The 25,652-nt window shown below is 52.5% G+C and overlaps 1 protein-coding gene across 4 annotated transcripts in view; it reads left to right on the plus strand.

Moving 5' to 3' along the window:
- oxct1a (3-oxoacid CoA transferase 1a) overlaps nt 1–25,652 on the plus strand; it is a 286,549-nt gene that overhangs the window by 113,969 nt on the left and 146,928 nt on the right. For 3 of the 4 annotated variants that reach the window (XM_085965065.1, XM_085964917.1, XM_085964995.1), the window contains exons 2-6: nt 7,174–7,282; nt 8,822–8,912; nt 18,354–18,489; nt 21,629–21,778; nt 23,277–23,383. In XM_085965065.1, coding sequence (XP_085821191.1) covers nt 7,174–7,282; nt 8,822–8,912; nt 18,354–18,489; nt 21,629–21,778; nt 23,277–23,383 — 593 coding nt within the window. The remainder of the gene's footprint in view (nt 1–7,173; nt 7,283–8,821; nt 8,913–18,353; nt 18,490–21,628; nt 21,779–23,276; nt 23,384–25,652) is intronic. The other variant, XM_085965115.1, reaches the window with a different exon arrangement.

The raw sequence follows: 25,652 nt of genomic DNA on the forward strand, positions 1-25,652 counted from the left end.
TCGCTTTATTGGCATGACAAGGTACATCTTATGTTGCCAAAGCATCGAAAAACATTTATGGTTGAACACATAAACGCAGATCTATCCATACAGTGTATAAACAGATATATCCCTGAGTGTATAAATATACATTCATATAATTTGTATATACTCTTTTTTTAGATTTAATGGTTGCCCCTCTGTTTATGGCAAGCTGTAACATAGTGTGCCGCTAAGGTTACACAATTTCTCTCTTCCCCTAGTAGGTATGGGAGTTTTTGGTCGTCATTCAAATTTCTGAATTCAGGGCATATTTTTGTGAATTTTGGGTAGAAATTCTCCCTGATGCCCTGATATTTTCCACAAGCTGTGAGGAAGTGCATCTCTGTCTCCACCACTCCCTGACTGCAGTGAGAGCATATCCTGTCCTCTCTTGGCAGCCGGGTCTGCCTGTGTCTGCCTTTTTCGATGGCCAGGCTATGTTCACTAAGTCTGTACATTGTCAAGGTTTTTCTCAGTTTGCTATCCTTTACCATGGTCAGGTCTCTGTCTCTGTCTCTGTCTCTCTCTCCCTCAGCCCCTCCGTGTCCCTTTCTCAGTCTATCTGTCCCTCTTTCTCTCAGCCGTTCTCAGCACCTCTCGCCATCCTGTTCTCTCAGCCCCTCTGTGTGTCCCTCTCTCTCTCTCTCTGTCTCTGTCTCTGTCTCATAGAAACATAGAAACATAGAAGATAGGAGCAGGAGTAGGCCATTCGGCCCTTCGAGCCTGCTCCGCCATTCAATGAGATCATGGCTGATCATCCAAATTCAGTACCCTGTCCCTGCCTTCTCCCCATATCCCTTGATCCCTTTAGCCTTAAGAAATATATCCAACTCTTTTTTGAATATATTTAATGAACTGGCCTCCACCGCCCTCTGTGGCAGAGAATTCCACAGGTTCACCACTCTCTGGGTGAAGAAATTCCTCCTTATTTCAGTCCTAAATGGCTTACCCCTTATCCTTAGACTGTGACCCCTGGTTCTGGACTCCCCGGCCATCATAAACATCCTTCCTGCATCTAGTCTGTCCAGGCCTGACAGAATTTTATAAGTTTCGATGAGATCCCCTCTCAATCTTCTAAACTCCAGTGAGTATAAGCCCAATCGACACAATCTCTCCTCATACGTCATTCTTGCCATCCCAGGTATCAGCCTGGTGAATCTTCGCTGCACTCCTTCCATGGCAAGAACGTCCTTCCTCAGGTAAGGCGACCAAAACTGCACACAGTACTCAAGGTGCGGTCTCACCAAGGCCCTGTACAACTGTAGCAAGACATCCTTGTTCCTGTACTCGAACCCTCTTGCTACGAAGGCCAACATACCATTTGCCTTCTTAACCGCCTGCTGCACCTGCATGCTTACCTTCAGCGACTGGTGCACAAGAACACCCAGGTCTCTTTGCACTTCCCCTTCTCCCAATCTATTGCCATTCAAACAATAATCTGCCTTCCTGTTTTTGCCACCAAAGTGGATAACCTCACATTTATCCACATTATAGTGCATTTGCCATGTTTCTGCCCAATCACCCAATCTGTCCAAATCGTACTGGAGTTTCACAACATCCTCCTCACAGCTTACCCTCCCACCCAGCTTTGTGTCGTCTGCAAATTTGGAGATATTACATCCAATTCCCTCGTCCAGATCATTAATATATATTGTGAACAGCTGGGGTCCTAGGACCGATCCTTGTGGTACCCCAATAGTCACTGCCTGCCACTCGGAAAACAACCCGTTTATTCCAACTCTTTGCTTTCTGTCCGCCAACCAGTTCTCTATCCAAGTCAATACCTTGCCCCCAATCCCATGTGCCTTAATTTTGCATGCTAATCTCTTATGTGGGACCTTATCAAAAGCCTTCTGAAAGTCCAAATACACCACATCCACTGGTTCTCCCTTATCTATTTTACCAGTTACATCCTCAAAAAATTCCAGTAGATTAGTCAAGCATGATTTACTTTTTGTAAATCCATGTTGACTTTGTCCGATCCTGTCACTGCTTACCAAGTGCTCTGCTATTACATCTTTTATAATAGATTCTAGCATTTTCCCCACTACCGATGTCAGGCTTACCGGTCTATAATTCCCCGCTTTTTCTCGACCACCTTTTTTGAATAGTGGGGTAACATTAGCTACCCTCCAATCCATGGGTACTGTTCCAGAGTCTATCGAGTTCTGGAAGATGACCAGCAATGCATCTACTATCTCTAGGGCCACTTCCTTAAGTACCCTGGGATGTAGATTATCAGGCCCTGGGGATTTATCGGCCTTTAGTCCCATCAATTTTCCTAACACCATTTCCCTACAAATACTGATTTCTTTCAGTTCCACCCTTTCATCAGGCCCTATGTTCCCCGGCATCTCTGGGAGGTTATTTGTGTCCTCCTTTGTGAAGACAGAACCAAAGTATGAATTTAGTTGGTCTGCCATTTCTTTGTTTCCCATTATAAATTCCCCTGATTCTGACTGTAAGGGACCTACGCTTGACTTCACCAATCTTTTTCTCTTCACATATCTATAAAAGCTTTTACAGTCAGTTTTTATGTTCCCTGCAAGCTTACTCTCATATTCTATTTTCCCTTTCTTAATTAATCCCTTTGTCCTCCTTTGTTGAATCCTAAACTGCTCCCAATCCTCAGGATTATTGCTTTTTCTGGCCAATTTATATGTCGTCTCCTTGGATCTTATGCTATCCCTAATTTCCCTTGTTAGCCACGGTTGAGTCACCTTTTTTGTTTTATTTTTATGCCAAACTGGGATGAACAAATTCTGTCGTTCATCCATTCGGTCTTTGAATGCTTGCCATTGCCTATCCACCGTCAACCCTTTGAGTGCCATTCCCCAATCAATCCTACCCAACTCGCTCCTCAGACCATCGTAGTTTCCTTTATTTAAATTGAGGACCCTAGTCTCTGAGTCAACTACTTCATTCTCCATCTTAATGAAGAATTCGATCATATTATGATCGCTCAGACCCAAGGGGCCTCGTACAACAAGATTGCTAATTAATCCTTTGTCGTTACATAATACCCAGTCTAAGATGGCCTGATCTCTGGTTGGTTCCTCGACATATTGGTCCAGGAAACCATCCCGTAAACACTCCAGGAATTCCTCCTCCACAGTATTGTTACTAATTTGGTTGGCCCAATCTATATGTAGATTAAAGTCACCCATGATGACTGCTGTGCCCTTATTGCACGCTTCTTTAATTTCCCTTTTAATGCCATCCCCAACCTCCGCCTTATTGTTGGGAGGTCTATAAACCACTCCCACTAATGTTTTTTTCCCCTTAGTATTTCTCAATTCTACCCATACAGATTCCACATCATCAGAGCTAATATCCTTCATTACAATTGTATTAATCCCTTCTTTAACCAGTAATGCTACCCCACCTCCCTTTCCTTTTTGCCTATCTTTCCTGAATATCGAATACCCTCTCTCTCCCTCTCTCTCTGTCTCTCTCTCAGTCTCTGTCTCTCTCTCTCTCTCTCAGCCCCTCTGTGTGTCCCACACTTTCTCTCAGCCCCTCTGTGTGTCCCTCCCCTTGCCTCTGTCCCTTCCCCTGTCTCAGCCGCTCTGTGTCCCTCTCTTTTAGCCCTATGTGTGTGCGTCCACTATTTCCAGTCTCTTTCGGTCTGTGTGTTGATCTTTCTCGGTGTATCCCTTTTTCAGACCTGTGTGTCTTTCTGCCTCTGTTTCAATGGGTCTCTGTGTTTATCCCCTGAAATCTCTTCATTCTGTGCCTGTTGTGACTCCGAGCTGTATTTAATGCACGGGTTATTATAGACTGTTTCACACAGGCTAAAGCTTCAGCACAAAATTGTCGCTGACCTCACAGTATCCGGTAAATGTCTTGGGGATACTTCAGATTCCAGACACAATCAATCATTCATCAGCCCATTCCAACAGGACAGACTGAGAGAGGGACAGTGAGTTCTCATTACTGGGGCTGCAATGTGCAACTCAACCATGTGAATGGGACAGGACTGAGCTCGTGGCCCAGTGACAGAGCAGCAGCCTATGGCCACTGGGTCTGAATAAAAACCTGCAGCATTCAGCATCAAATCATTCATTTACAAGTTTCCTAAGTAAAGTCTCATATATTTTCCCGCGTTGCTGAAGGTGCTGGGTTTTGCTGGGTAGCAGTTCTACAGGCTGCGGTTACCATCCGGTGACTCGAATCAAGTGACTGCTCTGCACCTGTGAGCCAAAGTGTAGTCCGCTGACTATTCAGCTCTGGATGGCATCACACAGAGCAGGATCCTCTCTACCTAATACCCACATACACACGTATATAAGTTTGCTTGATGGGACAGTGTCGAGGGAGTTTTACTCTGTATCTAACCCGTGCTGTACCTGCCCTGGGAGTGTTTGATGGGGACAGTGTAGAGGGAGCTTTACTTTGTATCTAACCCATGCTGTACCTGCCCTGGGAGTGTTTGATGGGGACAGTGTAGAGGGAGCTTTACTCTGTATCTAACCCATGCTGTACCTGCCCTGGGAGTGTTTGATGGGACACTGTAGAATGAGCTTTACTCTGTATCTAACCCGCGCTGTACCTGCCCTGGGAGTGTTTGATGGGACAGTGTAGAGGGAGCTTTACTCTGTATCTAACCCGTGCTGTACCTGCCCTGGGAGTGTTTGATGGGACAGTGTAGAGGGAGTTTTATTCTGTATCTAACCCGTGCTGTACCTGCCCTGGGAGTGATTGATGGGACAGTGTAGAGGGAGTTTTACTCTGTATCTAACCCGTGCTGTACCTGACCTGGGAGTGTTTGATGGGGCAGTGTAGAGGGAGCTTTACTCTGTATCTAACCCGTGCTGTACCTGCCCTAGGAATGTTTGATGGGGCAGTGTAGAGGGAGCTTTACTCTGTATCTAACCCGTGCTGTACCTGCCCTGGGAGTGTTTGATGGGACGGTGTAGAGGGAGCTTTACTCTGTATCTAACCCGTGCTGTACCTGCCCTGGGAGTGTTTGATGGGACAGTGTAGAGGGAGCTTTACTCTGTATCTAACCCGTGCTGTACCTGTCCTGGGAGTGTTTGATGGGTCAGTGTAGAGGGAGCTTTACTCTGTATCAAACCCGTGCTGTACCTGCCCTGGGAGTGTTTGATGGGGCAGTGTAGAGGGAGCTTTACTCTGTATCTAACCCGTGCTGTACCTGCCCTGGGAGTGTTTGATGGGACAGTGTAGAGGGAGCTTTACTCTGTATCTAACCCGTGCTGTACCTGCCCTGGGAGTGTTTGATGGGACAGTGTAGAGGGAGCTTTACTCTGTATCTAACCCGTGCTGTACCTGCCCTGGGAGTGTTTGATGGGACAGTGTAGAGGGAGCTTTACTCTGTATCTAACCTGTCCTGTACCTGCCCTGGGAGTGTTTGATGGGACACTGTAGAGGGAGCTTTACTCTGTAGCTATCCCGTGCTGTACCTGCCCTGGGAGTGTTTGATGGGACAGTGTAGAGGAAGCTTTACTCTGTATCTAACCCGTGCTGTACCTGCCCTGGGAGTGTTTGATGGGGCAGTGTAGAGGGAGCTTTACTCTGTATCTAACCCGTGCTGTACCTGCCCTGGGAGTGTTTGATGGGGCAGTGTAGAGGGAGCTTTACTCTGTATCTAACCCATGCTGTACCTGCCCTGGGAGTGTTTGATGGGACAGTGTAGAGGGAGCTTTACTCTGTATCTAACCCGTGCTGTACCTGCCCTGGGAGTGTTTGATGGGACAGTGTAGAGGGAGCTTTACTCTGTATCTAACCCGTGCTGTACCTGCCCTGGGAGTGTTTGATGGGACAGTGTCGAGGGAGCTTTACTCTGTATCTAACCCATGCTGTACCTGCCCTGGGAGTGTTTGATGGGACAGTGTAGAGGGAGCTTTACTCTGTATCTAACCTGTGCTGTACCTGCCCTGGGAGTGTTTGATGGGACAGTGTAGAGGGAGCTTTACTCTGTATCTAACCCCGTGCTGTACCTGCCCTGGGCGTGTTTGATGGGTCAGTGTAGAGGGAGCTTTACTCTGTATCTAACCCGTGCTGTACCTGCCCTGGGAGTGTTTGATGGGTCAGTGTAGAGGGAGCTTTACTCTGTATCTAACCCGTGCTGTACCTGCCCTGGGAGTGTTTGATGGGACAGTGTAGAGGGAGCTTTACTCTGTATCTAACCCTTGAGGAGGTTTACATTCCAGTGCTGACCTCCATCCCCCAAATTAACAGTAAGTTGAAGAAGAGGCAGGGTTCAGTGTAAAGGTGAGTTGCAGATGCAGGATAACGTGGATAAATGCGAGGTTATCCACTTTGGTGGCAAAAACAGGAAGGCAGATTATTATCTGAATGGCAATAGATTGGGAGAAGGGGAAGTGCAACGAGACCTGGGTGTCCTTGTGCACCAGTCGCTGAAGTTAAGCATGCAGGTGCAGCAGGCGGTTAAGAAGGCATATGGTATTTTGGCCTTCGTAGCGAGAGGGTTTGAGTACAGGAACAAGGACGTCTTGCTGCAGTTGTACAGGGCCTTGGTGAGACCACACCTTGAGTATTGTGTGCAGTTTTGGTCGCCTTATCTGAGGAAGGATGTTCTTGCCATGGAGGGAATGCAGCGAAGATTCACCAGGCTGATACCTGGGATGGCAGGAATGACGTATGAGGAGAGATTGGGTCGATTGGGCTTATACTCGCTGAAGTTTAGAAGAATGAGAGGGGATCTCATTGAAACTTATAAAATTCTGACAGGACTAGACAGGAAGGATGTTCCCGATGGTCGGGGAGTCCAGAACCCGGGGTCATAGTCTAAGGATAAGGGGTAAGCCATTTAGGACAGAGATGAGGAGGAATTTCTTCACCCAGAGAGTGGTGAACCTGTGGAATTCTCTACCACAGAGGGCAGTTGAGGCCAATTCATTAAATATATTCAAGAAGGAGTTAGATATATTTCTTAAGGCTAAAGGGATCAAGGGATATGGGGAGAAAGCAGGGACAGGGTACTGAATTTGGATGATCAGCCATGATCTCATGAAATGACGGAGCAGGCTCGAGGGGCCGAATGGCCTACTCCTGCTCCTATCTTCTATGTTTCTATGTGGCACGGGCAGCGTGCTGAGATGGGACCAATCACGGGGTGCTGAGAAACCGTTATTAATAAACGAGTTAAACCTTGCTTCTGATTTTCAGGGATGCGGCTGCTTGTTTTCCACCAGTGTACAGCGACATGCAAAGTTCTACGATGACCCTGTGTTGGCAGTGAAGGACATCCCAGATGGTTCCACTCTTCTGGTTGGAGGTGAGCGTACCGTGTTATCACAGCGCTGATCGTGTCTCTCTCTCCCCTGAATGTGCTTACTCATGCTGCCGTGCCATCTCAGGGCTGCTCTTCCGTGCTGTGCCTCCGCCCATACTGTGTGTGTGAGCCAACACACTGAGTGGCGCCGTGCTATTTTTCCACATGAGGCATCACTGAAGAGCCCCATCCTTTTGTTTTTTTTAATTCATTCATGGGATGTGGGCGTCGTTGCAAGGCCAGCATTTATTGCCCATCCCTAGTTGCCCTTGAGAAGGTGGTGGTGAGCCGCCTTCTTGAACCGCTGCAGTCCGTGTGGTGAAGGTACTCCCACAGTGCTGTTAGGGAGGGAGTTCCAGGATTTTCACCCTGTGGCGATGAAGGAACAGCCGATAGTCAGGATGGTGTGTGACTTGGAGGGGAACTGGGAGGTGGTGGTGTTCCCATGCGCCTGCTGCCCTTGTCCTTCTAGGTGGAAGAGGTCGCGGGTTTGGGAGGTGCTGCCGAAGAAGCCTTGGCGAGTTGCTGCAGTGCATCTTGTAGATGGTACACACTGCAGCCACGGTGCGCCGGTGGTGGAGGGAGTGAATGTTTAAGGTGGTGGATGGGGGGCCAATCAAGCGGGCTGCTTTGTCCTGGATGGTGTCGAGCTTCTTGAGTGTTGTTGGAGCTGCACTCATCCAGGCAAGTGGAGAGTATTCCATCACACTCCTTACTTGTGCCTTGTGGATGGTAGAAAGGCTTTGGGGAGTCAGGAGGTGAGACACTCGCCGCAGAATTCCCAGCCATGGTTTTTAAGTGGTTGGTCCAGTTAAATTTCTGGACAATGGTGACCCCCAGGATGTTGATGGTGGGGGATTTGGCGATGGTAATGCCGTTGAATATCATGGGGAGGTGGTTAGAATCTCGCTTGTTGGAGATAGTCATTGTCTGGCACTTGTGTGAAAGGTTTAGAGGGGATTTGAGGGGAAATTTCTTCACCCAGAGGGTGGTGGGGGTCTGGAACTCACTGCCTGAAAGGGTGGTAGAGGCAGGAACCGTAACCACATTTAAAAAGTACTTGGATGTGCACTTGGGATGCTCTAACCTGCAGGGCTACGGACCAAGAGCTGGGAAGTGGGATTAGGCTGGATAGCTCTTTGTTGGCCGGCGCGGACACAATGGGCCGAAATGGCTCTTTCCGTGCTGTAACTTTCTATGATTGTGTGGCGTGAATGTTACTTGCCACTTAATCAGCCCAAGCCTGAATGTTGTCCAGGTCTTGCTGCATGCGGGCACGGACTGCGTCATTATTGTACCCACTTTCCAGCAGGTGCCTATGAATGGTTTTTCCCCTCCTTAGCCCAGGGGCGTTGATGCTGACTGCAGTGGCCTTGGCTCAGATCAATCAGCTGGAATCTGGGGCCTCTCTGGTCTGTGTCAGTTACAAATGGAATAAACTCCCTGAGCCATTGGGAAGCCCTACCGATCGACCTTGCTGACTTGTACTCTGCTGGAGATGGACTCACTCTCTCTAAACTCCTCTCTGCATTATTCCCTTAGGTTTTGGGTTATGTGGCATCCCGGAAAACCTGATCAATGCTTTGCTGAAGACGTCAGTCAAGGATCTCACGGCTGTCAGTAACAATGCAGGGTGAGTGTCCGACACAGCAAGACCTCGGGAGGCACTGAAACGATTTATGGGAAAACCACTGGGGGTAAAAGGAGACTGAGCAAACGGAACTCTGACCTCCACTAAAGGACCTGGCTCCCACTCCAGCCCGGACTGAAGGGCCTTCAGGCTTCTTCTGCACCATGTTTGGCCCAATTGCAGCCCAGGGCAGATCAGCTGGTGCTACAGATCTAACCCATGCTGTACGTGCCCTGGGAGTGTTTGATGGGACAGTGTAGAGGGAGCTTTACTCTGTATCTAACCCATGCTGTACCTGCCCTGGGAGTGTTTGATGGGACAGTGTAGAGGGAGCTTTACTCTGTATCTAACCTGTGCTGTACCTGCCCTGGGAGTGTTTGATGGGACAGTGTAGAGGGAGCTTTACTCTGTATCTAACCCGTGCTGTACCTACCATGGGAGTGTTTGATGGGACAGTGTAGAGGGAGCTTTACTCTGTATCTAACCCGTGCTGTACCTACCATGGGAGTGTTTGATGGGACAGTGTAGAGGGAGCTATACTCTGTGTCTAACACATGCTGAACCTGCCCTGGGAGTGTTTGATGGGGCAGTGTAGAGGGAGCTTTACTCTGTATCTAACCCGTGCTGTCCCGGCCCTGGGAGTGTTTGATGGGACAGTGTAGAGGGAGCTTTACTCTGTATCTAACCCATGCTGTACCTGCCCTGGGATTGTTTGATGGGGCAGTGTAGAGGGAGCTTTACTCTGTATCTAACATGTGCTGTACCTGCCCTGGGAGTGTTTGATGGGACAGTGTAGAGGGAACTTTACTCTGTATCTAACCCGTGCTGTACCTGCCCCGGGACTGTTTGATGGGACAGTGTAGAGGGAGCTTTGCTCTGTATCTAACCCGTGTTGTACCTGCCCTGGGAGTGTTTGATGGGACAGTGTAGAGGGAGCATTACTCTGTATCTAACCCGTGCTGTACCTGCCCTGGGAGTGTTTGATGGGACAGTGTAGAGGGAGCTTTACTCTGTATCTAACCCGTGCTGTACCAGCCCTGGGAGTGTTTGATGGGTCAGTGTAGAGGGCGCTTTACTCTGTACCTAACCTGTGCTGTACCTGCCCTGGGAGTGTTTGATGGCACAGTGTAGAGGGAGCTTTACTCTGTATCTAACCCGTGCTGCACCTGCCCTGGGAGTGTTTGATGGGACAGTGTAGAGGGAGCTTTACTCTGTATCTAACCCGTGCTGTACCTGCCCTGGGAGTGTTTGATGGGACAGTGTAGAGGGAGCTTTACTCTGTATCTAAGCCCGTGCTGTACCTGCCCTGGGAGTGTTTGATGGGACAGTGTAGAGGGAGCTTTACTCTGTATCTAACCCGTGCTGTACCTGCCCTGGGAATGTTTGATGGGACAGTGTAGAGGGAGCTTTACTCTGTATCTAACCTGTGCTGTACCTGCCCTGGGAGTGTTTGATGGGACAGTGTAGAGGGAGCTTTACTCTGTATCTAACCCGTGCTGTACCTGCCCTGGGAGTGTTTGATGGGACAGTGTAGAGGGAGCTTTACTCTGTATCTAACCCGTGCTGTACCTGCCCTGGGAGTGTTTGATGGGACAATGTAGAGGGAGATTTACTTTGTTCCTGACGCTATGATGCTCCAGTTTAATGTGTCCCCTGATATTTGATCCCTTCAGTTTTCAGGGAAGTTTTTTTGGTGTTTAACCTTGTTGAAGGGTTGTGTTGCTGAATAGACTGCGGCAGATTCTCTGAAGTGCCATCGGTGCTGGCCAGCGTCCGATGCCAAGCCCCTTGTTCTGGCTGTTGGCATTGCGACAGACAGCCTCACCAGTTGCGTTAAACATTAACAGTGATGTCTCATAAATTAATGGAAGTGAAGGTGGACACCCTCGAGTTTTAATGGACGTGTTATAAACTTTTGATTGCACAGTGGAAGGCAATGATTTTGATAAACTTTTGACCCCAACATAAACAGCGTCTCTGTGTTAACAAGCTGGCACGTGTGTTCTGTATGTGTCGGTACTCAGGCAGGATCGCGGCTAATCCGCCCTTCAAAAGAAATACCTTGTCGAACTGGCAGTGGTAACACGGAGGGGGTGGGGCTGTGTGTGTGGATGGAGCCGCCCTGAGGGAGAGCTGCCACCACTGCTGATCCCGAGGTGCTCCATGCACCCGCAGACTGGCATCTCCATTCTGACTGGGGGAGAGGAAGGGATGGAGAACCCCTCACCCGCACAAGGAACATCATCTATTTACAGCCCAGTGGTAATGGAGAGGGTGGGTTGGGGCGGCCTTAGCACACGGTCAAAGCTGCACCGGGGGGGGGCAAACAACTTTTTTGTTTAATAACTAAGGGCCAATTAACATGTGCTGGGCGATAGGGGGCTGAGCGGCTGGGGGCGGGGCGCTGAGGGGCCGTGTGAGGGGGGGTGAGGGGGAGGTGTGAGGGGGGTGAGGGGAGTGTGAGGGAGGTGTGAGGGGGGTGAGGGGGAGGGGTGGGGGTGAGGGGAGTGTGAGGTGGGTGAGGGGGGTTGAGGGTGAGGGGGAGGGTGAGGGGGGTGTGAGGGGGTGAGGGGTGAGGGGGTGTGAGGGGAGGGTGAGGGGGGTGAGGGGGCAGGGGGTGTGAGGGGGGGGAGGGGGTGGGGGGGTGAGGGGTTGAGTGGGGGTGTAGGGGGGTGAGGGGGTGTGAGGGGAGGGTGAGGGGGTGTGAGGGGAGGGTGAGGGGGTGTGAGGGGGGTGAGGGGGGGTGGGTGTGAGGGGAGTGTGAGGGAGGGGTGAGGGGGAGGGGTGGGTGTGAGGGGGGTGAGGGGGGTTGAGGGGGAGGGGGAGGGGGAGGGGGGTGAGGGGGGTTGAGGGGGAGGGGGAGGGGGAGGGAGGGTGAGGGGGGTGTGAGGGGGGGTGAGGGGGGTGTGAGGGGTGTGAGGGGAGGGTGAGGGGGTGTGAGGGGGGTGAGGGGGTGGGGGAGGGGGTGAGGGGTTGAGGGGGGGTGAGGGGGGTGTGAGAGGGTGAGGGGGGGTGAGGGGGTGTATGAGGGGGGGTGGGAGTGAGGGGTGGTGAGGGGGGTCTGAGTGAGGGAGGTGCCGGGTCCAGTGTGCTGGGCACTGCTCCAGTGACATTACAGGAAAGCTGGTTCTTTTAGATATTTTGTGTAGCCTTGCAGACTGAGCGCGGCCAGGACGCAAACACGTGCACAGGTCAGGGATCCAATACTGCACAGGTCAGAGAGCCAATACTGCACAGGTCAGAGAGCCAATACTGCACAGGTCAGAGAGCCAATACTGCACAGGTCAGAGAGCCAATACTGCACAGGTCAGGGGGCCAATACTGCACAGGTCAGAGAGCCAATACTGTACAGGTCAGAGAGCCAATACTGTACAGGTCAGAGAGCCAATACTGCACAGGTCAGAGAGCCAATACTGCACAGGTCAGAGAGCCAATACTGCACAGGTCAGAGAGCCAATACTGCACAGGTCAGGGGGCCAATACTGCACAGGTCAGAGAGCCAATACTGTACAGGTCAGAGAGCCAATACTGCACAGGTCAGGGGGCCAATACTGCACAGGTCAGGGAGCCAATACTGCACAGGTCAGAGAGCCAATACTGCACAGGTCAGAGAGCCAATACTGCACAGGTCAGGGAGCCAATACTGCACAGGTCAGGGAGCCAATACTGCACAGGTCAGAGAGCCAATACTGCACAGGTCAGGGAGCCAATACTGCACAGGTCAGGGAGCCAATACTGCACAGGTCAGAGAGCCAATACTGCACAGGTCAGGGATCCAATACTGCACAGGTCAGAGAGCCAATACTGCACAGGTCAGAGAGCCAATACTGTACAGGTCAGAGAGCCAATACTGCACAGGTCAGAGAGCCAATACTGTACAGGTCAGAGAGCCAATACTGCACAGGTCAGGGGGCCAATACTGCACAGGTCAGAGAGCCAATACTGCACAGGTCAGAGAGCCAATACTGTACAGGTCAGAGAGCCAATACTGCACAGGTCAGAGAGCCAATACTGTACAGGTCAGGGAGCCAATACTGCACAGGTCAGGGGGCCAATACTGCACAGGTCAGGGGGCCAATACTGCACAGGTCAGAGAGCCAATACTGCACAGGTCAGGGGGCCAATACTGCACAGGTCAGAGAGCCAATACTGTACAGGTCAGAGAGCCAATACTGCACAGGTCAGGGGGCCAATACTGCACAGGTCAGAGAGCCAATACTGTATAGGTCAGAGAGCCAATACTGCACAGGTCAGGGGGCCAATACTGCACAGGTCAGAGAGCCAATACTGTACAGGTCAGAGAGCCAATACTGCACAGGTCAGGGGGCCAATACTGCACAGGTCAGAGAGCCAATACTGTATAGGTCAGAGAGCCAATACTGCACAGGTCAGGGAGCCAATACTGCACAGGTCAGGGGGCCAATACTGCACAGGTCAGAGAGCCAATACTGTATAGGTCAGAGAGCCAATACTGCACAGGTCAGGGAGCCAATACTGCACAGGTCAGAGAGCCAATACTGTACAGGTCAGGGGGCCAATACTGCACAGGTCAGGGGGCCAATACTGCACAGGTCAGAGAGCCAATACTGCACAGGTCAGGGAGCCAATACTGCACAGGTCAGAGAGCCAATACTGTACAGGTCAGGGGGCCAATACTGCACAGGTCAGAGAGCCAATACTGTACAGGTCAGAGAGCCAATACTGCACAGGTCAGGGGGCCAATACTGCACAGGTCAGAGAGCCAATACTGTACAGGTCAGGGGGCCAATACTGCACAGGTCAGAGAGCCAATACTGTACAGGTCAGGGAGCCAATACTGCACAGGTCAGGGAGCCAATACTGCACAGGTCAGAGAGCCAATACTGCACAGGTCAGGGGGCCAATACTGCACAGGTCAGAGAGCCAATACTGCACAGGTCAGAGAGCCAATACTGTACAGGTCAGGGGGCCAATACTGTATAGGTCAGAGAGCCAATACTGCACAGGTCAGGGAGCCAATACTGCTCTGGGCAGCAGCTCCCGGTGTGTGCAGACTCCCAGCAATCCAGTTACTGGGCGGCCAGATTGGTGCTCGCCACTCACACCAAGCACAGTGTAAGGCACGATGATAGGAGCTGCTGCCCTTATTATCACCCCATTATCACCGTGCCCTATGTTCATGTGCATGGTTCAGGCCCACAGTGTGTGTGTACACAGTCTGTGCTCTGGGAATGTGTGTGTACACAGTCTGTGCTCTGGGAATGTGTGTGTACATGGTCTGTGCTCTGGGACTGTGTGTGTACACAGTCTGTGCTCTGGGAATGTGTGTGTACACAGTCTGTGCTCTGGGAATGTGTGCGTACACAGCCTGTGCTCTGGGAATGTGTGTGTACACAGTCTGTGCTCTGGGAATGTGTGTGTACACGGTCTGCTCTGGGAATGTGTGTGTACACAGTCTGTGCTCTGGGAATGTGTGTGTACATGGTCTGTGCTCTGGGACTGTGTGTGTACACAGTCTGTGCTCTGGGAATGTGTGTGTACACGGTCTGTGCTCTGGGAATGTGTGTGTACACAGTCTGTGCTCTGGGAATGTGTGTGTACACAGTCTGTGCTCGGGGAATGTGTGTGTACACAGTCTGTGCTCTGGGAATGTGTGTGTACACAGTCTGTGCTGGGAATGTGTGCGTACACGGTCTGTGCTCTGGGAATGTGTGTGTACACAGTCTGTGCTGGGAATGTGTGTGTACCCAGTCTGTGCTCTGGGAATGTGTGTGTACACAGTCTGTGCTCTGGGAATGTGTGTGTACACAGTCTGTGCTCTGGGAATGTGTGTGTACACAGTCTGTGCTCTGGGAATGTGTGTGTACACAGTCTGTGCTCTGGGAATGTGTGTGTACACAGTCTGTGCTCTGGGAATGTGTGTGTACACGGTCTGTGCTGGGAATGTGTGTGTACATGGTCTGTGCTCTGGGAATGTGTGTGTACACGGTCTGTGCTCTGGGAATGTGTGTGTACACGGTCTGTGCTCTGGGAATGTGTGCGTACACGGTCTGTGCTCTGGGAATGTGTGCGTACACAGCCTGTGCTCTGGGAATGTGTGTGTACACAGCCTGTGCTCTGGGAATGTGTGTGTACACAGTCTGTGCTCTGGGAATGTGTGTGTACACAGTCTGCTCTGGGAATGTGTGTGTACACAGTCTGTGCTCTGGGAATGTGTGTGTACACAGTCTGTGCTCTGGGAATGTGTGTGTACACAGTCTGTGCTCTGGGAATGTGTGTGTACACGGTCTGTGCTGGGAATGTGTGTGTACATGGTCTGTGCTCTGGGAATGTGTGTGCACACAGTCTGTGCTCTGGGAATGTGCGCGTACACAGTCTGTGCTCTGGGAATGTGTGCGTACACAGTCTGTGCTCTGGGAATGTGTGTGTACACATTTTGTGCTCTGGGAATGTGTGTGTACACGCTCTGTGTTCTAGGAATGTGTGTGTACACGCTCTGTGCTCTGAGAATGTGTGTATACACAGTCTGTGCTCTGGGAATGTGTGCGTACACAGCCTGTGCTCTGGGAATGTGTGTGTACACAGTCTGTGCTCTGGGAATGTGTGTGTACACAGTCTGTGCTCTGGGAATGTGTGTGTACACATTCTGTGCTCTGGGAATGTGTGTGTACACGCTCTGTGCTCTAGGAATGTGTGCGTACACAGTCTGTGCTCTGGTAATGTGTGTGTACACGGTCTGTGCTCTGGGAATGTGTGCATACACAGTCTGTGCTCTGGGAATGTGTGCGTACACAGCCTGTGCTCTGGGAATGTGTGCGTACACAGTCTGTGCTCTGGGAATGTGTGTGTACACAGTCTGTGCTCTGGGAATGTGTGTGTACACAGTCTGTGCTCTGGGAATGTGTGTGTACACGGTCTGTGCTCTGGGAATGTGTGTGTTCACGGTCTGTGCTCTGGGAATGTGTGTGTACACGGTCTGTGCTGGGAATGTGTGTGTACACAGCCTGTGCTCTGGGAATGTGTGCGTACACAGTCTGTTCTCTGGGAATGTGTGTGTACACAGTCTGTGCTCTGGGAATGTGTGTGTACACAGTCTGTGCTCTGGGAATGTGTGTGTACACAGTCTGTGCTCTGGGAATGTGTGTGTACACAGTCTGTGCTCTGGGAATGTGTGCGTACACAGTCTGTGCTCTGGGAATGTGTGTGTACACAGTCTGTGCTCTGTGAATGTGTGTGTACACGGTCTGTGCTCTGGGAATGTGTGTGTACATGGTCTGTGCTCTGGGAATTTGTGTGTGCACGGTCTGTGCTCTCTGTTCTTTCACATTGTAAGTGGATTATTTTTGGAAGTGAATTTTCCCCCAGTTTTCTGGTCTCTCCTCAAGGCCTGGACGGTGTCTGGGGGAGTGTGAGTCTGTCCCATCCCCGCTCCTAAGAGCCGAGACAGCAAGTGTGGAAAGAGAATTTTCCCGTGACGTGTATCTCAGTTGAGCCCATTCTTGTCCTCACCCGACATTTACACACATGCACATTTGAGTTGGCTCACTCGATAGGAATCAGGAGCCTGACTGATTATCTCCCTCCCCAGGCTATGCTTGTTACTGTTGATTTGTGGGGGGTTTTTGGGCACAGGATACATGTTCTCAGGAGAGGATGGGTGAGGAGGAGGGTGGGATCTGTATAGAGACTGACCTGGATACCCAAACACGCACTGGCAACCCTCACACTGCAACCACCTGTGACAGCTTAGCTTGATGGAGCTGTGACAGTGCAACTTTATGCTGCTTAAAAAAAGTGAGCAATTGTTCGCATTCCGCAATTAATATTTTATTTTGGTGTATATACAAGCCGGACTCGAGACCGTAATCTAAGCTGACACCTCCTTGCAGCACTCAGTAAATGCTGCAGTGTTACGGTTGCCATCTTTCAGAAATCTGATAGCGGTGTTGAAAATCATGAGTAGTAAATAAGGAGAAACTGTTTCCAGTGTGATGTAAGAAAACTACTAGGCACTTGGTCTAAGCGTTAAACAAAACTTTAATCAACTGTTTTACAACATGGAGGTCTAGTTGTGTCCTTCACTAGTTCCTGTTAAGGATGTCCTGCGCAAGCTGGGCCCAGGCCCGAGTATTTATACTCTCCCTGGACAGCGCCACCCAGAGGCCGCTCAGTCTTATTTCATAAGTCTTTCTTTCATGAACGACTGATTCATGTCAGAGTGGTTGAAGGGTCGGTATCCAGAGGGCACAGATTGAAGGTGTATAAAAGCAGAAAATTATGGAAATACTCAGCAAGTCAGGCAGCATCTGTGGAGAGAGACACTTAACGTTTCAGATCGATGACCTTTCGTCAGAATAAAATTGCCAAAAGATCTTGAGGCGACGTAAGGAGAAAATGTTTTACACAGCGAGTTGTTGTGATCTGGAACGCGCTGCCTGAAAGGGCGGTGGGAGCAGGTTCAATAATAACTTTCAAAAGGAAATTGGATAAATACTTGAAGGGGAAAAATCTGCAGGGCTGTGGGGAAAGAGCAGGGGAGTGGGACTAATTGGAGAGCTCGTTCAAAGAGCCGGCACAGGCACGATGGGCCGAATGGCCGCCTGTGCTCTATCGTTCTGTGATTCTAGATGAGACATTCAACCAATCCCTTGCTCGAAGAAGAGGAAGGCGTTCTGGTCATGAATCTGATTGAAGCAACTGCTCCGACCCTGAGCTGAGTTTCCAACACCATATCCCCTCCAGCACAAGGTCCGCCTACTTCCACCCTCGCAGCATCACCCACCTCTGCCCCTGCCTCGGCCCAACCGCTGCGGAAACCCTCATCCATGCCCGTCACTTCCCAGACCTCACTGCTCTAGTGTTCTTCCGTCCAGGCGCCCACCCTCCACCCTCCATAAGCTCTACCATTGGTGGCCGTGCCTTCAGCCTTCAGTCCAGGCCCTAAATGCTCTGGAATTCCCTCCGTAATCCTCTCCTGCTGTCCGTCTCTCTCCTCCTTTAAGTCCCGACTGAAAACCCTTCTCTGTGACAAAGCTTTTAATATCAGTCTGAATCAGAATTGTGCTCTGGGTCGCGCGCACTCTGACCTTGCGTGGTGAGAGGGGAAATGGGGACAATGGCGGATGCGTTGCTGTGTTCTGTTACATCGCCCACATGCCCCTTCTTGTCCGTTGCCCCGTTATTAATCAATTTGAATAATGGTAGGGGTCACAGTGTTCATAGGCAGACAGAGGTTCCGCACACTGCGTTGTTTGGGACAGGGCGGGCGGAGGACAGTGGGCCCCTGAATCTGCCGGTGGCGGATATAGGTATATCTGAATCTAGGTATTTGAAATCCCCAGCTCCTGATGCTTCTGCTTGTCATGGCGTCGGGGAGAGGCGGTGGTGGGGGGCGCGGCGGGGGGGGGGTGGGGCGGGTGGGGTCACAGTTATGACTGATCCTCTGCCCTGTTGGTCTCCATACAGAGTGGATAATTTCGGCCTGGGACTTCTCCTTCACACCAAGCAGATCAAACGGATGGTTGCATCATACGTGGGTGAGAATGCCGAGTTCGAGCGACAGTACCTGGCCGGGGAGCTGGAGGTCGAGCTGACACCACAGGTGAGAAATCTCTCTTGAGTTAACGGCAGCTGCAATTTCATTGTTGACATTAGTGAAGTGTTTGGTATACGGGCAGAAATAAATGGAGATAGTGCGTCAGACACTGACCTAAGCGCCCCACTGGAGTGGAGCTACGTTACAGAACAAACAGGAAACTGTTCAACCTCCGTCGCCTCCAGTCCAGATCCAAGGTCGTCCCATCCTCTGTCGTCGAATTACAGTATGCAGACAATGCTTGCGTCTGCACTCACTCGGAGGTCGAACTCCAAACCATCGTCAACACTTTCACCGAAGCGTACGGGAGCATGGACCTTACACTAAACATCCGTAAGACAAAGGTCCTCTACCAACCTGCCCCCGCCACACAGTGCTGCCCCCCGATTATCAAAATCCACGACAAGGCCTTGGACAACGTGGACCACTTTCCATACCTCGGGAGCCTACTGTCAACAAGGGCAGACGTCGACGACGAAGTCCAACACCGCCTTCAGTGTGCCAGTGCAGCCTTTGGTCGCCTGAGGAAGAGAATGTTTGAAGACCAGGACCTCAAACCCGGCACTAAGCTCATGGTCTACAGAGCAGCAGTGATACCTGCCCTGCTGTATGCCTCAGAGGCATGGACCATGTACAGCAGGCACCTCAAAGCACTGGAGAGGTACCACCAACGCTGGCTCCGCAAGATCCTGCAAATCCATTGGCAGGATAGGCGCACCAACGTCAGTGTTCTCGCTCAGGCCAACATCCCCAGCATCGAAGTTTTGACCACGCTCGATCAGCTCCGATGGACGGGTCACATTGTCCGCATGCCCAATACGAGACTCCCAAAACAAGCGCTCTACTCGGAGCTCCCACACACAGGAGAGCCCCAGGTGGGCAGAGGAAACGCTTCAAGGACACCCTCAAAGCCTCCTTGAAAAAGTGTAACATCCCCACCGACACCAGGGAATCCCTGGCACAAGACCGCACAAAGTGGAGGAGAAGCATCCGGGAAGGTGCTGAACACCTCGAGTCTCTTCGCCGGGAGCAAGCGGAAGCCAAGCGCAGGCAGCGCAAGGAGCGCACGTCAACCCAAGCACCCCACCCACCTGCCCCTTCAACCACCGTCTGCCACACCTGTGACAGAGACTGTAGGTCCTGCATTGGACTCATCAGTCACCTGAGAACTCATTGTTAGTGTGGAAGCAAATCATCCTCGGTTCCGAGGCCCTGCCTAAGAAGAAGAAGAAGAAGTTTGGTGTACGGGCAGAAATAAATGGAGATAGTCACTGGGCTGGATTTTCATTGAGGAGGCGGGTAGGAGGCGGGACGACAACTTTCGGGGTTGTCGTCCCGCCTCCATTGAGTTGTGGCCAATCCACGTGATTTAGACTGGTTTGACCTTGTTGAGCCCGCCCAGCGGGCTTAGCAGGCCAATTACGGGCCACCCGGCAACAGGTGACATCACAGATTGACATGTCATCTGTCAAGAGCTTTTGGCAGATGAAATATCAGCGTTTGACAGCTGTTTGAAGCTGTCACTGACAATCTGTACACTAAGTTAATTCCTTCCTCTCAGGCTGATTTAGAGATCTCCCCAGAACAGAAAGCTGAGGCTGCAACTTTTGACAGCTGGCGGCCATTCTGCTTTCTGTGCCGGTGAGATGAGGGACTCCCGAGACCTGAAGGAAGGAAGGCTGTAAAGGTAATAAAGGTAATTAAACTTCTTTAAACACTTTACACACACCAAACACACTTACCTCTGCACTCATGCACCCATCACTCACCTGAACACCGGACATCTCGACCCCTCCAATCCCTTCAGCCCGACGGTCCGCCTCGCTAACTTGGCGTGGTTTGGAGCCGTCGGGAATCCCACACTTCAGCAATAAAAGTGGGGATTAGGCTAAAAACTGCCTGTTAACTATCTGCTAACAGGCAGTTAATTGGCACTAATCCCCTTCCTGCCTCGGGGAGGCGGGTCCCAGCTTTACTCTGTATCTAACCCGTGCTGTACCTGCCCTGGGAGTGTTTGATGGGACAGTGCAGAGGGAGCTTTACTCTGTATCTAACCCGTGCTGTACCTGCCCTGGGAGTGTTTGATGGGACAGTGTAGAGGGAGCTTTACTCTGTATCTAACCCGTGCTGTACCTGCCCTGGGAGTGTTTGATGGGACAGTGTAGAGGGAGCTTTACTCTGTATCTAACCCGTGCTGTACCTGCCCTGGGAGTGTTTGATGGGACAGTGTAGAGGGAGCTTTACTCTGAATCTAACCCATGCTGTACCTGCCCTGGGAGTGATTGGTGGGGACAGTGTAGAGGGAGCTTTACTCTGTATCTAACCCGTGCTGTACCTGCCCTGGGAGTGTTTGTTGGGACAGTGTAGAGGGAGCTTTACTCTGTAACTAACCCGTGCTGTACCTGCCCTGGGAGTATTTGATGGGACAGTGTAGAGGGAGCTTTACTCTGTATCTAATCCGTGCTGTACCTGCCCTGGGAGTGTTTGATGGGACAGTGTAGAGGGAGCTTTACTCTGAATCTAACCCATGCTGTACCTGCCCTGGGAGTGATTGGTGGGGACAGTGTAGAGGGAGCTTTACTCTGTATCTAACCCGTGCTGTACCTGCCCTGGGAGTGTTTGTTGGGACAGTGTAGAGGGAGCTTTACTCTGTATCTAACCCGTGCTGTACCTGCCCTGGGAGTATTTGATGGGACAGTGTAGAGGGAGCTTTACTCTGTATCTAATCCGTGCTGTACCTGCCCTGGGAGTGTTTGATGGGACAGTGTAGAGGGAGTTTTACTCTGTATCTAACCCGTGCTGTACCTGCCCTGGGAGTGTTTGATGGGACAGTGTAGAGGGAGCTTTACTCTGTATCTAATCCGTGCTGTACCTGCCCTGGGAGTGTTTGATGGGACAGTGTAGAGGGAGTTTTACTCTGTATCTAACCCGTGCTGTACCTGCCCTGGGAGTGTTTGATGGGACAGTGTAGAGGGAGCTTTACTCTGTATCTAACCCGTGCTGTACCTGCCCTGGGAGTGTTTGATGGGTCAGTGTTGAGGGAGCTTTACTCTGTATCTAACTCGTGCTGTATCTGCCCTGGGAGTGTTTGATGGGGCAGTGTAGAGTGGTTCTGACTGACTATTCACCCACCTTATCCTGTAAGGGAACTTTGGCTGAAAGAATTCGAGCCGGCGGTGCGGGTATCCCAGCATTCTTTACACCGACAGCGTGTGGCACACTTATTGAAGAAGGAGGGGCGCCAATAAAATATAACAAGGATGGCAGCATCTGCATTGCAAGTGAGCCCAGAGAGGTAAGAGCGCCGATCTACTGGACCGGCCCCCCGGCTCACACTCCACCCCCCCCGACTCACCCCCCCCCACCCCCCGGCTGACACTCACCCCCCCCCCCGACTCACTCTCCCCTCCCCCCGGCTCACACTCCCCCTGCCCCGGCTCACCCCCCCCCCCCCGCCCCCCGGCTCACACTCACCCCCCCCGACTCACTCTCCCCTCCCCCCGGCTCACACTCCCCCGCCCCGGCTCACCCCCCCCACCCCCCGGCTCACACCCACCCCCCCCGACTCACTCTCCCCCCCCCCCACCCCCCCGGCTCACACTCACCCCCCCGACTCACTCTCCCCCCGCCCCCCCGGCTCACACTCACCCCCCCGACTCACACTCCCCCCCACCCCGACTCACACTCCCCCCCCCCGACTCACACTCCCCCCCACCCCGACTCACACTCCCCCCCACCCCCGACTCACACTCCCCCCCCCCAGCTCACACTCCCCCTCCCCCCGGCTCACACACCCGCCACCCCCCCCGACTCACACTCCCTCCCCCCGCCCCCCCGCCGGACTCACACTCCCTCCCCTCCACCCGACTCACACTCCCCCTCCCCCCCCTGACTCACACTCCCCCCCCTCCGGCTCACACTCCCCCCCGCCCGACTCACACTCCCCCCTCCCGACTCACACTCCCCCCTCCCGACTCACACTCCCCCCGTCCCGACTCACACTCCCCCCCCGACTCACACTCCCCCCGTCCCGACTCACACTCCCCCTCCCGACTCACACTCCCCCCCCCCCCCCCCGGACTCACACTCCCCCCCCCCCCCCCCGGACTCACACTCCCCCCCCCCCCGACTCACACTCCCTCCCCCCCCCACCGGCTCATACTCCTCCCCCCCGACTCACACACCCCCCCCCCCCCGACTCACACTCCCCCTCCCCCCGGCTCACACTCCCCCCCCCCCCGACTCACACTCCCCCTCCCACCGACTCACACTCCCTCCCCCCCGACTCACACTCCCTCCCCCCCCCCACCGGCTCATACTCCTCCCCCCCGACTCACACTCCCCCCCCCCCCCGACTCACACTCCCCCCCCCCCCCCGACTCACACTCCTCCTCCCCCCGGCTCACACTCCCCCCCCCCCCCCCCGACTCACACTCCCCCTCCCACCGACTCACACTCCCTCCCCCCCCGACTCACACTCCTCCTCCCCCCGGCTCACACTCCCCCCCCCGCCGACTCACACTCCCTCCCCCCCCGACTCACACTCCCCCCCCTCCCCCACCGGCTCATACTCCTCCCCCCCGACTCACACTCCCCCCCCCCCCCCGACTCACACTCCCCCTCCCCCCGGCTCACACCGCCCCCCCCGACTCACACTCCCCCGCCCCCCCCACCCCGACTCACACTCCCCCCCCCCCCCCCCCCCGCCCAGCTCACACTCCTCCCCCCGGCTCGCTCTGTATTCTTGTGGACACGGTGTGTGTTGATGTCGTTTTGTTCTCTGTTGTCCGCAGGTGCGGGAGTTCAATGGCAGACACTACATCATGGAGAAAGGGATCACCGGGGACTTTGCGCTCATCAAGGCCTGGAAGGCGGATCGGGCTGGGAACGTTGTATTCCGGTAATTAAATCAAATCAAATCAACTTTTATTGTCATTGTTAGTGCACAAGTGCAGTACAACGAAATGTAGGCTTGCGGCTCCCGAGAGTGTACATTTAGATTAAGACATTTAAACATTCAACATTCATTTGGCTTGTAATACATTAACATAAACATAACCATAATAAAGTGCATTGGCAGATGTGCAGGCTTTAGAGTTTATTTGTGGAGTTCAGTAGGATGACAGCCCTGGGAAAGAAGCTGTTCCTAAATCTGGTCGTTCGGGTGCGAATGCATCTGTAGCGTCTCCCAGATGGCAGGAGGGCGAACAGACTGTGGCTGGGGTGGGTAGGGTCTTTGATGATGGTCCGTGACCTCCGTAAACAGCGTTTCTGGTATATGTGCTCTATGGTCGGTAGCCGGGTGCCGGTAATGCGTTGGGCAGTTTTGACTACCCGCTGCAGGGCTTTCCGGTCATAGTAGCTACAGCTGCCACACCATACTGTGATACAGTTCATCAGGATGCTCTCTATTGTGCAGCGGTAAAAGTTAGAGAGGATCAGGGGTGACAGGTTACATCCCTTCAGCCTCCTTAGGAAATATAGGCGCTGCTGGGCCTTCTTCACCAGAGAGGAGGTGTTGAGGGACCAGGAGAGGTCTTCCGTGATGTGGACTCCGAGGAACTTAAAGCTGTCCACCCTTTCCACCACAGCCCCATGGATGTGGATGGGGGTGTGACTTCCGCCTTTAGACTTCCTGAAGTCCACAATGATTTCTTTGGTTTTCTTGATGTTAAGGACCAGGTTGTTATCGGCGCACCAGTTCACGAGATGCTGGACCTCCTCCCTGTAGGCTGACTCATCGTTGTTGGTGATCGGCCTACCATCGTGGTATCATCCGCAAACTTGATGATGGTGTTGGAACCATTAACAGCCACACAGTTGTGGGTGAAGAGGGAGTAGAGGAGGGGGCTCAGCACACATCCTTGTGGGGCCCCCGTGTTCAGGGTCGGGGGGGGGAGGTGTGGTTACCTAATTTGACAGACTGGGGTCTGTTTGTTAGGAAGTCCAGGGTCCAGTTGCAGAGGGAAGTGTTCAGGCCAAGAGTTTGGAGTTTGGTGGCCAGCTTGTTGGGGACGATAGTGTTGAATGCTGAGCTGTAGTCTATGAACAGCATTCTGATGTAGGTCTCCTTACCATCTAAGTGATTCAGCGCCCGTCAGCTACACAATCCCATTGGAATGAAGCAGCTGGGCACTGGCAAGATAGGAGGAGAGTCTGTAGGGACAGAGGCGGAGGTGGTACTTTGTGCTAAATTAAGCATTGTTTCTGCGGAGGTAAAGCCAGCTCCAGGTTTCAGCTTTGTGTGGTGAGTGGGGACTTCATGGTGCTAAAGAGATGGGGGTTGGCCACAGAACAGGAGGGGCTTGGAGAGGGTGAATTGTGGGCAGTTTTACTCGCTTGAGACCGGACCACCCACTCAATGTACAGGAGACTCTTGGCAACACTTTCTCCTCCAGTCAAACCCAGAGCCCTGAGGTGAAAGGTCAGTACCTAGCCCACTGACCCACCCAGGAACAACGTTCCCCTAGAAAGAAAGACTTGCATTTCTATAGCGCCTTTCACGACCACCGGACGTCTCAAAGTGCTTTACAGCCAATGAAGTACTTTTGAAGTGTGGTCACTGTTGTAATGTGGGAAACGCGGCAGCCAATTTGTGCACAGCAAGATCCCACAAACAGCAACGTGATAATGACCAGATCATCTGTTTTAGTGATGTTGGTTAAGGGATAACTATTGGCCAGGACACTGGGGAGATCTCCCCCGCTCTTCTTCGAAATAGTTCCGTGGGATCTTTTACACCCACCTGCGAGAGCAGACGGGGCCTCGGTTTAATGTCTCATCCGAAAGACGGCACCTCCGACAGTGCAGCACTCCCTCAGCACTGCACTGGGAGTGTCAGCCTGGATTTTTGTGCTCAAGTCTCTGGAGTGGGACTTGAACCCACAACCTTCTGACTCAGAGACGAGGGCGCGACCCACTGAGCCACTGGCTGACACTGCTGACACTACCCTAGCGAGAGGTCCCGGGCAGGGCGCTCACAGGCTGTTGTCGCTGGAAGGTACCGGACAGCAAATTTAAAGGGACCACGAGTGAAAGAAAAAATTAGAGGGAACGCTGCCCAGGACCCTAATACAAGAACCCAGTTCCTCACCTCTTTTTCCGGTACATTGATGACTGTATCGGTGCCGTTTCCTGCTCTCGCCCCGAACTAGACAATTTCATTCACT

The sequence above is a fragment of the Somniosus microcephalus genome, chromosome 1 (genome assembly GCF_052327205.1).
Source record: "Somniosus microcephalus isolate GS21.2 chromosome 1, FLI_Smic_1.0, whole genome shotgun sequence".
NCBI lineage: Eukaryota > Metazoa > Chordata > Chondrichthyes > Squaliformes > Somniosidae > Somniosus > Somniosus microcephalus.